A 12572-nucleotide genomic window follows, 5' to 3' on the forward strand; every position below is an offset into this window, starting at 1 on the left:
ATTCACTCGTCCTGACTAGATGGCGCTAGCAGGTGTGGTGAGGTTTATATCTTTGCAGGGGTTACAGAAATACAGACATACGTCTCAAAATTCCTCTCCTCAGTTGTTTCGAAGCTGCGGCAGCCCTAAAGAATGACGTCATCATGCTGCGCGACTCAACACAACAGATATTTCACCCACGAGACAGTGATTGAGTCAGTTGTTTTAGCTAAATAATCAAGAAGAAAGTTATTTTGTTTTTTTACTATGCTACGATTTGTCAGCTGTGTTGAACGGAATGCTTGAACGGAATACAGGCCTGAATGCAGGATTTGTGAAGAATAAAATAAGAACGTTTTTGCGTTTAAACTCCACAATTTAGCCTTTGTTTATGACCGACTCTGAAGAAGGATGGCGGAGTGTTTGTTGAATCTGCAAACTGAGCTTCACTCTTTCATGCAGGTTTTGCTCAAATCGATCGTGTATGAAATGTCAGAAGTTTTTGGAAACAGAATTTCTGATTCTGAGGACGAGTTTCAAGACAAACTCCGCAGCGTCTCCCAGATCCTGGTGAGAGGGGCCGTGTTTAAAATCACACAGTGTGTGGAGCACAGTGTCGGGAGTGAAATGGCGCAGCTGAAGAAGGAGAACGAGAGCCTGAAGTGGAGATTACATCTGAGGGAGAAGGAGTCGGGAGCAGGAGGAGATCAGGGACAGACAGATCGTGTTGGACACACGCTTCTCTGTGAAGTCACTGCAGAAATAAAAGAAGAAATGGACACGAAACTGGAGCTGGCAGGTCAGTGTGGTGACTTGTATGAAGTCAGTGTGTGTGTGAGTTTAAAAACAGTGTCCTTAACTTCCTCACTGGTGAGAATATAGTGGAGAGATACAAAGTGAAGTGGAAAGACTTGTGTGATATAGCGACAGGATGCTTTACTGGAAACTGAAATTGTTATAATCCGGTTATGATGCTAAAGACAACTCAGCATCTCAGCAGATTCAGCATCTGTTTCTCTAAATCGGTGTGTAATCCGATGTTATTAGGAAATATATATACAGTATATAATATTACACAATTATTATAATACAAATACAGTATTTGTTTAGCTTTTATATTTGTTTAACATTCCAGTCCACCAGGGTCTGTCTGTAGTAATTCCTCTGGAATATTCTGTCAGGAATATTCGGAATATTCGTGTTTTTATTAACCTTTTTCTCTCAGTGAAGTGTTAATGTACTGGAGTGTCCAGTCAGTGTGTCTGTATTAACCCCCCTCTCTCTCAGTGCAGTGTTAATGTACTGGAGTGTGCAGTCAGTGTTTCTGTATTAATCCTTCTCTCTCTCAGTGCAGTGTTAATGTACTGTAGTGTCCAGTTATTGTGTCTGTATTAACCCCTCATTCTCCTCATCCCCTCATCTGTATTTCAGTAACAAGGCCGAGAACACATTGTTTAGACGTTGTTTAGCCTATATTAGTCAGTAACTGGAGTAAAAAATGATGAGCTACTGCATTTACATCATTGTTTCAGAATACATTGGTATCTTGCTTGTTTAGTTTTTTTTATCTTTGGAATTATGTTTGATATATTTTTTATGTATTTAACTTATTTTTAATATAATCTTGGCCAAACGTTTTTTCAGTGATTTAGGTTTTACAAAAGCAAATAAAATCTGGAAGTAAATGTGACATTTTAAACAGGATAAAAATGGTCAATCAGTTGATAGATATATGCAATCTTATGTTTTCTATGGGTCAGGGGTTTGAGGTGCAGGAGCAAGTGAATATTGGATTGTCTCTGGTGGGCTGCAGCATATTGGGATGTTTTAAGTTTGGGGATTCTGCTGTATTCATTGATCTTGGAGGAGTGTCCTGGATTTTGGAGGAATCTCTGTTCCCAGGGTTTTTTTCTTTGTGTTTCTGTGCTACAATGTCTGGCCAGTGTTGTCTGCTTTTATTGATCAGTTGAGTACCAGCACTGTTTTCTTCCTGACCTCTTTGGATTAGGCACAGAGAAGAATGTGTATGAGTCTTCTAGAGAGAGTCGTTTCCTCTCAGTTGAATTCACTACTCTATCCAGTACAGGGTCACAGTAGAGTCGGAGCCTATCCCAGCATGCAAGTGGCACAGTTTGGGATACACCATGCATAGAATACCATCAGAGAATATTGTTGACACCAATGGTTACAAATGGGGAGTTTTGAAATTAGAGGAACAGCCTGAAATGGCCCAGAGGGTAAATCAACAATTAAATTATATATCTATATCACCCATATATAGAAATAATTAGATTGACAAGCACTTGATTTCTTTGTGCTCCGACAGAAAAGAGTCAGAAGTAAGACACACTGGGCTAACAAATATTTATTAACAGTGACAATACACACACTAAACTACACACACAATAAACATACAAAATGCAAGTTATGCAATTTATAAATAAGGTGACCCAAAGGCCAACCTCCTATTTACCCAGAAAAACCTGACTGTTGCTAAGTATTCAACTCTTAAATAGCTCCTACAAAGACCAGCAGAAGAGATCAACTGCTTCCAAACTAAAAACAATGTTACCTGCAGTTAAATCTCTCTCCCCCTCTTAACCCTGATGTTACCAAATTAATGGCAATTTACCTGCTTATTCTCAAAATCCACCCACTAATAAGGAGAAGGTGTTCTTAACCAAGGCATCCTTTACTCTGGCAATCAGAGATCTCTAAAAATTACAGAATAACAGGCTATCTTAACAAGGTTCAAATACTTAGCTACAGTCTGGTCTTTCAGTTGATCTGAGACAAGGAGGTCTCGCCTTCATGTTCTCTTGTCTTCTCTGTTCTTATCTCTGTCCCTTTCTTTTAGGCTGTCTTTCTGGACTGTTTATTAACACTTAATCATTTACCTAGGATTTCATTAACTAATTTAAACCAAGGTAAATATTACAATTGCTTTGATCACTGAATCTGGGGCTTCCACATCCCAGCGAGCATCCCCTTTGCTGTGAAGCTTGAAATGTTGACAATAACCAGGAGTTACCTGTTGTATCTAGATTCACCTCATATTATTATTTTATCACATTTGATATTTGTGTTTTTTTTAGAATCTATGCCCTCCACTTTCTAATGAATCAGGTTCAGATCATTTGTGTGTTTGGATCTTTGCTTTTTTGGGGAGTCTCAAATTTGTATTGTCATGCCTGGACTGGGTCCGACCCATGTCCTACGGTTGCCAGGGGCAACATGAGAGCTCTCACATTCTTACCCTGCCATCCAAACAGATTTGGACACCTTTCTCTCAGACTGCCCGTTTTTCAATGAGAATCTCAATCTAGATCTCAATCAGTTTAATCAAACTCCTTATTGTCCCTTTCAAACCCTCACTGTACCTGTTTAATTCTGCTGCCTCCTCCCACTGTGTGGCTTTTTTCCTCTGTAAAGAGCTTTGAGAAGCCCCTTTTAAAGGTGTTATATAAAATAAAGTTTTCTATTTATTATTATGATTCAATCCGCTGTTGTTAATAAGTGTCACTCACTCGTGTTAGCGTTATCTTCAGTAAATTATATTCAGAACAACCCTTTCCCCCCCTTATCATATCAAGTAATGATAAGTAATGATAACCCAGTGGAAAATCATCTCCGGTCTCATTTACTCCCACTGGTTATCTCTGTGCCTTTTTGCCTTTTTTCCCCTCTTTGGTTTATTTTCTGGATCACCAGCTTGCCTCTTTCTGTTTCAGCTGGGAGCCTCTCTGTAATTAAACAGTTCTGTATCAGACTGTCTCCCTTCCTGCCTGGTTCATCTCTCTCCCTCTCCGAATTCACTGTCTAAGCCATTCGTGGCTTCTAGAGTTCAACCTTAAACAGCACACTGAGGACTGTGCTTGGGCTTTGACCAGTCACTACACTGTTTTCACATTTAATCCTTGACATGGTTATTAAAAGACTTTGCTGGTCAGTGTTGATTGTTGCTGTAAATAGAGGTATATGATACCAACAAATGTAATGTGTGTTTAGATAAGTTGTTTGCAGTGTTAATTTAGTCATCCGTTTTTAATTTAGTCCAGTCAACTCAATTTTCACTATATGTATTCTTAATTAACTTAATTAAACTGATTAAAACAAAATTAGTTTTAGTCACATTTTAAGTATTTAATTTATTTGTATAATAAAATGTATCATAAATACTAAAAAAATATGATAAAAGTATCATAAATACTAAATTGTAATAAATAATAAAATGTATGTCTTAGAAAATATTTACAACATTTTATAAGATATTGTCAAAAAGTACAAGTTTTTCTTGCACAGTCTAAAGAGTTTTGATCCCCCGAAATGTCAAATATCAATACAATAAATAATTTATTTTTGATTAATAATAAATAATCTTATAGAGGGACATTGTATGAATCTTTCCTAATAAGAACATCTGTTTTGGCACTGTTAATAATTCTGTACTTTTCTATAAGTTTTGTTTTGAAATTATGTTTTCAAAGGAAGTGTTTTCAAAGTTTGAAAACAACATTATTTTCAGTTTATTTAGTAGAGGCTTCCACCAATACTGAATTTGTAATAACTATAGAGTAATTACTGCATGAATTACTTAAACTATTACCACAGAACAGAAAAAGTAATATAAATGTTCTTTATTTCACTGATATTATTAATAAATAGGTCTTTTGATGCCATAATAATTCATCTGAAAAACTGCTGTAGTGATAGTGTTAATCATGTTTTGCTAGTATTATATTAAGTATAAGTATTATAACAGGCCTGTGTTTCAGTCTATCACAGTGCTTTTTAAAAGGCTGGACAAATGATTTTTTAAATATAAATAAGATACAATGATGTGTTCCAGCCTAACTTAAACATTGCATGACTTTAAAAGCTATAAAAATACGGGTTTAGTTAAAGAACACTTTGTAAGCGGAAAAAGTGGGCGATTTTTCTTAGGAACAGCTTAGAAAATTTGTGTTTGCTGTAGGTTTTTTACTTTTTAAGTAAATGTTTTAAATAGTTGAATTTCATAAATGCAACACACATTTCTTACAGGAAAAATCACATTCTCCTTTCTTCCTCTGGTGTGAAGCAGATCAGGTTTTTGTTTCCCAATTGGAGGCTGGAAAAATAGCACACTGCCCTCTGCGCTCTCTCAGAGAGAGGAGGTGCGGAGCTCAGCAATACAGAATGAGTGTTCTATAGCGCAAGTTGTGAATGGCACCCATTGGTTCTGCATTTATAACTTAGTATTTAAAATTAAACAGTGTAAATTTTCTTTGTCTTCTAAGTCCCTAATTTCTCACCATTTAGATTTATTTTTGCAGAAGCTTATTGTTCTTCCTTATGAGTGAATGAATAATCAATGTTAACTGTTTATAAAAATCAAATGTATTAACTAAGGAATAGGAAGACAGGTGTTAGCATGCTTTTTGTATGTTTTTTCAGTAGCTGTGTAAGTATTCAGTCCATTAATTTGATCATCTTCTTCTGCAGTCTGTAACATCCATCTATCCATTCTCCTAACCACATTATTCCATTCAGGGTTGTGGGAAGAGCTGGAGCCTAGCAACAGCAAGCAACAAGCGCAAGGCAGGGTACACCCTAGATGGAGCGCTAGTCCACCGCGGGGCAAGAGCAAGCCAATTATACAGTGTCCCTGCCATTACAGTGGGACTTAGGACCCACACAGACTGCAGGGTGGGCACCCCCTGCTGGTCCCATTAACCCCACTTCCAGAGGCAACCTTAGCTTCCCAGTTAGTCTCTCATCCAGGTACTGTCCAGGCTCAATCCTGCTTAGCTTCAGTGAATAACTAGTTGAGAGCTGCAGGGTGATATGGCCACTGGTGCAGTCTACAACATCTCCTGTCAATTTGTCAAATGTATGTCTAGCCCTTTTAGGAAGTGTTCTTGTTACCAGTGAATTCTTCAGCTTTCCCAAAATTATCTTTTTCCTACCTACGTCTCTAGATTTGCATCCTGCAATGACTCAGCCTATACTTAAATCCTCAAAAACTGCTTGTGTTAATTTGTTTAACAAATATCATATGTAAATACTGGCCATGTAGCACTCTGCATTGTGGAATATCACACTGATTCCCTTTCCTTTAAAGGGCACTAGAGAAACTGAGAGTTTTTTTTCTCCTAGAATTAGTGAGTGCACATCCTGTTTACTGGGGTAATTAAATCCACACTGAGCTATCTCCAAATCTGTTCAGCATTTGACAGCCAGAATCCTGACCGGGTCGCTAGCAAGCAATCACCTTACACCTGTCTTCAAGTCCTTGCACTGGCTTCCTACGAGGTTCCGAGTCAACTTCAACATTCTCATCCTCATTCAGTACCTATCTGGCTTATTATCCATCTACTCCCCACCTTGCAACCTTTGTTCATCTGACTCTGGTCTTCAAGATTATCTACATTCTGTGGTTAACGGGGCCTTCTCTAGCTGCACCTCAGAGCTCTGAATTTATATCCCTAGTGATATCAGAATCACCTACCCTGAGTGCATTTAAATTTAAACTCAAAACCTTTGTTTTCAGTGTATGTACTTTGTAATTTGTGGTCCTTATAACTGTTTTTACACCTATTGTATTGCTTTGAGATGCTAATTTTAAAGGTGCTATATAAAATAATAAAAAACTATATTATTATAGAGAAACATGATCAGGTTTTCCATGGTTCAGAAAAAAAGATCTAATGTATGCTGGTTTTTCTCTCTTTGCTAAATGGCTTTGCATACTAATCTGATACTAATCTAACTGCCTTTATACTGTGCTTTCTCTATCCTGCTAGATTTGTAATTATTATGAAAATCTCCTTCCTGAAATGAGACACTTCTAAGTACCTGATTTCACTGTTAACATCTTGCACTATCTCAGCGATAAAATATACACTGACCTCAGCCTGTCAGCTGTTGAGTCCAAGTTTATCTTGCTACCAGCATTGAATTAAAAATCTTTAGTTTTCTAGATTTATGTCTTTATCTAGTGGTTCCATTAGTGACAAAAGCTAAATTACTTTCTTGGAAAAATGTCTTTGTGTTGCTTGGAAAAATGTTTTATGTGTTGCAAAAAAAAACTGACTTGCTTTAACAAAATATATTTATAAATCCTTTACACTGGCAATCTACCTGAATGCCCAACCGATTGAGAAGCCTTTCATGAAACCATGTTTGCTAATAATTCATACAGGGCTCTCTGACCGAAGTGCTCTGTTTGTCATGTGAGCTGATTTTCTGGCTCTCTAGCCTATCAAACCTTCATACTGCCAAACATGCAGCTGAGTATTCAAGTCCCTCGCTTTCTGCCAAATCTGCTTCAGGTTTACATGTTCTTTTCTAACACACAGCTTTCTTTTATTTTTATTTGTATGCCTGAGCTTTTGCAAGTGTTCCTGCATCCCTCTTCTTATTATATCTAATTATTTCTGATTGCTTATTTCAAGGTAACACCTGTTCCATTTATAAGCCTTTTGCTCATTTACATTTTTATTTTTTTTCATTTATTTACATCTCTAACACCAACATTCTAAATTTTTATTTGCCTTAATTTTTTAGACTGAAATATAGTTTCAGCCTTAAAAAGTTCAAGTTTTATCCTCCTTTTGTTTCTTGTACTACTGACCTTCTTAATTGTGAAGTTCCCAGCATTTTTACATTACTCTATGCACATTTTAAACTATGATTACTGCACTGAATTATTGCACTTAACATGGCTTATTCCTTTGCTGAACGTCTATAACAAGAAGAGCTACTGCTGTCTCTGGTGTGATCTTAATTTTAGATTAGATTGCTCCAATTTCTATGTAAATGTAAACACAAAGTAATTGCTCTCTGAAAATACTATTTTTCTTGTTCGTTTTGATCAAACCGATTTGAGATGTCAAAAAGCATTTATTTTCTATTTGTATTTCTTCTCCAGAAAAATTGTGGATTTCCTACATTGCTTTGTTTGTTGAGATTTTAACTTTATATTTAGGCTCAGATGTGAACTATATATTTTGTACTAAATACTGATGTTTTGCTCCCCCTTACCATAAAGATATATTTGTATTGTAGTTGTGATTCCCTTTTTTCTGTCTGTCTATCCCTACTCTCTCTCACCCTCTGCGATTCAGACACGGAACAGTTAAGGGGGGGGGTCATCATCCTGACTCCATTACTAAAAAGCCAAACAGGAGTGGCTTAAGCGACATACAGAGTTGTGTAACTGACAATTTAAGGTAGCCTATCGTGTAAATTATGCTTTGTTGCTGATAAGTTAAGTTTTCAAAACTCAGCCCCAACATCATGTACTGATTTTTGGCCCTGTTTCATTGGCTAAAAGCAAGGATCACATGCACTGCCACATTAACAGGAATGTGTAGTTTTTAATTCAGTTTGAATTTTAACGGTATGTACTGTCTTCATATTTGGCCAGGGCTTTATAGAAGAATTCTGACCTTGAATGTTGGCAAGCACAATTATACTCCACACACACTCTTCTTAAGAAATTAGTAGAAAATGCGTGCACATGCTATAATATGTTGTTACAAAATATTGTCTCGTTAGCTTAATACCCAGCCACATACACAAACTACATGTGATTAAATAACATTCTTTTCTACTGGTTATTACATGCTGTGAAATGTACAGTACACAAAAAACATTTTACTGTCACTGTAAACTTATGAAAATAAAATATGACCAAAAATCACATTTCTGACAGAGCACCATTATGAAGCTGAAATGCAGCACATATAGCGCATTCGACATACATTTTAAAAGCGTAACTTATCTCTTGCACAATAATCTCGATCCAAGACAGGAAGATTGTAATTTCCTAATATACAAGCTTTAAAACTGTTTATTTCTGCTTAGCTTTCTAGTTAATGTGTTGACTAGCGGCAAGGTAAATGTATCTGATGTATCTGGTAAATGAGTTCAGTAATGTTGTACAAGAGTTTTTCTTTGATTATTAATGAAATACTGTCCGACTCCAGATCTTTTTCTTCCAGCTGAAAGCATGGAGAACCACAAGCATGTCTTTTTTCTCTGCAGCTTTTATTTTTCTTTAATCTGGTTAGCTGAGTGTTTACATCTCAATGTACCAGTCAATTAACACATAAAGAATTCATGACATGAGGTGTTGAAAAGACCATCCAGAAATGGGAGACGCCTAGAACACAGAAGTAGATGGAAAATGGCACATCCTGATAACTGTGATTCTTACACATTCGTAGCCATTAGGCACCGCACAGTCCACATACAGCCTCAGACTTAGGATTGTACCCGTTACAGCCAGCCTGCTATTTGCCAGACAAAGTTAATACACAAATGGTGAATCTCATGTTGCAAAATTAATTTCAATGTGAGTTTTACTCCAGTTTGTCTCATCTTAGTGCACTGAAATAGAAATACAAAGCAATCAAGTCTTTGTCATTATCATTGTGGATTATATTTGTGTTTCATTTTCTTTCACTAAAATGAAAAACGGTTTGCTGACAAAACCTTTCGTACTAATTTTTGTCAACTAAATTAACACTTTCGACTAAATGTGTACTATAAAAGGATAAAGTGATCATTGGGATATTTTAGTATTCTGTGGTGGTCTGTGTAGATGCTAAAAATCCTTATATCTTAAAGTTTGTTTTATTGTATCTCCATGGTGTTATTTGCATTTTAAATTCTACTGTCAGCCCATATTAAAGGTCTTGTCCTTTTGTCCTGTATTTGCAGGCTCAGAGGCCAGTGCTCTCCCTGATGCTGGGGAAAGGGCTCCTCTTGAACAGCAGCACAGTGAGGAGGAGTGGGGCTCCAGTCTGATGCAGGAGACAGAGCTCACTGCTGCAGAAGGGAGAGAGAAACTCAGTGAGCAGCACACAGAGAGTAGACAGAGTGTGGAGGATCTGGACTCTGCTGTGCCCATGATGAAGACAGAGCCTGAGAGTGAGACACCTGGGTTCCTACTATCTGATGATTTTATAGAGAAGATTACCAATCCGGACACAAACAATATTACGCAAGGTTGGAATGAACTGGGCTGTGTCTCTGTACAAGAGTACAGTGAAGAACTGGATGTTGTTAATGTTAAAGAGCAGGACATGGAGCCGCAGTTGATTGACCTTGCAGGGCAGACGACTGATGTACCTGGTGAAGAGATCAGTACTGAGTTACAGCACCGAGAGGAGAGTCAGGACAGGGAGGAACAACAACCGCTCCAACAGGGCTTGATAATAATTAGGCCTTGTTCTGTTAAAGTGGAGAGACTGTCATTGCAGAGGTATTTTAAACAGTCATATGATCCCTTTGTATCTGATGACTTTACACACAGGTTTAATAATCTGGTTTCTAAGAAAATTATTGAATTTAATGAACTGAAGTCTGTTCTTGGGCACAGAGACGAACAACTGAATGAACTGGCTGTTTTTAGTCTTAGGGAGCTGGAGAAGGAGCCCCAGGTGATTTACACTCCTGAGCAGCACACTGAGGGACACGATGGAGAAAACAAATCTCAGTTTCAGCACACAGAGCAAGACCATTCCATGGAGCATTTGCAGAATAAGAGACCACAACACAATCAGAGGATGAGGAAGAATCATTCAAGGCCTTGCTCAGAAGGAGTGGACAAACTGCCATTATGGCAAAGACAGGAGCAGCGTTTCTGTCAGTCTAGCATTTCAAAACCCTATCAGCACCTTCACACAGGAGAGAGACCTTTCAGCTGCAGTCAGTGTGGGAAGAGTTTTAGTCAGTCACACCTCTTAAAAAGACACCAGCACATTCACACAGAAGAGAAACCGTTTAGCTGCAGTCAATGTGGGAAGAGATTTAGAGCCTTATCTAATGTCAGAACCCACCAGCGTATTCACACAGGAGAGAGACCATTCAGCTGCAGTCAGTGTGGGAAGAGTTTTAGTGACTCAAGTGCCTTAAGAGCCCACCAGCGCATTCACACAGGAGAGAGACCATTCAGCTGCAGTCAGTGTGGGAACAATTTTAGTCAGTTAAGCAACTTAAAAAGACACCAGCACATTCACACAGGAGAGAAACCATTTAGCTACAGTCAGTGTGGAAAGAGTTTTAGTCGGTCAAATACCTTAAGAACCCACCAGCGCATTCACACAGGAGAGAGACCATTTAGCTGCAGTCAGTGTGAGAAGAGTTTTAAAGATTCAAGTTCCTTAAGAGCCCACCAGCGCACTCACACTGGAGAGAGACCATTCATCTGCAGTCAGTGTGGGAAGAGTTTTAGTCAGTTAACCAACTTAAAATGCCACCAGCACATTCACACAGGAGAGAGACCATTCAGATGCAGTCAGTGTGGAAAGAGTTTTAGTCAGTCAAATACCTTAAGAGCACACCAGCACATACACACAGGAGAGAGACCATTCAGCTGCAGTCAATGTGGGAAGAGATTTAGTGATTCAAGGACCTTAAGAGCTCACCAGCGCATTCACACAGGAGAGAGACCATTCAGCTGCAATCAGTGTGGGAAGAGTTTTAGTTACTTAAGGACCTTAAGAGACCACCAGCGCATTCACACAGGAGAGCGACCAGTCAGCCCACCATTCAGCTGCAGTCAGTGTGGGAAGAGTTTTAGTGTTTCAGGTAACTTAAGAGCCCACCAGCACAGTCACACAAGAGACCTTCAGAGTCCACCAGTGCAGTCACACAGAAGAGAGATCATTTAGCTACAGTCACTTTGGAAGGAATTTTATTCAGTCAGTTGACTTAAAAACACACCAAATTAGTCACCAGTTTTTGATTTAATCATGTCTTATGTCTAAAATGTCTTATTAGTTCAAGTAGGTAGATGAGTCAGCATGTAACACCCTCAGAAGGCTTCACAGCCAAAACATTATGTTTCCTCTCTTCTCTTTTCAGCATGGAATAAACCTTTACTTGTTCCTAAAATGTCTATTAGTCATACTCACTTTGTAGTCACCCACTTTTGATTTTGTACCCTTACTTATGGTTAACTAAAACATAATATATGTATAATAGAACATACGTTTTAGTCATGCAGTACAATTTATGTGTATAATAAAATGTATATAAGTTTTCGTTTTATTCGATTTTAAATTGAATCAAGTCTAAATTGAATTAATTCTTTATTTCTTTGTAGTCTTGGGATGTTAAGTTTAATCCTGTTTAATTTACAGTTAAGACTGTTCTCTTTGGATAGGCTCGTAATTGTGTAACAACTTTTAAGCATGAAACGTATAGAACAGAATAGGATCCTAAAGTATCACACTTAAGAGAAAAAAAAACAAATCTCATTAAATTCTACCAAAAACCTCAAAGTTTTTGTTGCACAATCTAAAATGTGTTTATACCCAGAGAGGATAAAAATTAAATACAATAAATATATCTGAACTAAAGGGGAAATAATAAAGAATCAAGAGATATTGTATGAATCTGTCCTAATATGAAAATTTATTTTGTCAGCATTAACATAAAAATATGGAATTATTAGTAAGTTTTGTTTTTTTCAATGCAACTATTTTTTTTGTTTAATCTGGACAGGACAAGCAATATATATATATACACTTTACCAACCACATAAACAAAATGCAATTAAATATTATTTCCTGATAATTTCGTAGCAATATGATTCGCAG

The 12572-nt window shown here is 37.4% G+C and overlaps 1 protein-coding gene across 1 annotated transcript; it reads left to right on the plus strand.

The window, feature by feature from the left end:
- Positions 1 to 390: 390 nt before the first annotated feature.
- Positions 391 to 12368, plus strand: LOC148825956 (uncharacterized). The gene is made up of 2 exons (XM_088926259.1): positions 391 to 778; positions 9688 to 12368. Exons 1-2 carry the CDS (start codon positions 391 to 393, stop codon positions 11640 to 11642), a joined length of 2343 nt encoding a protein of 780 aa, XP_088782385.1. The 3' UTR covers positions 11643 to 12368.
- Positions 12369 to 12572: the final 204 nt, after the last annotated feature.

Source organism: Atractosteus spatula, chromosome 10 (genome assembly GCF_055471065.1).
Source record: "Atractosteus spatula isolate fAtrSpa1 chromosome 10, fAtrSpa1.hap1, whole genome shotgun sequence".
Classification (NCBI taxonomy): Eukaryota; Metazoa; Chordata; class Actinopteri; order Semionotiformes; family Lepisosteidae; genus Atractosteus; species Atractosteus spatula.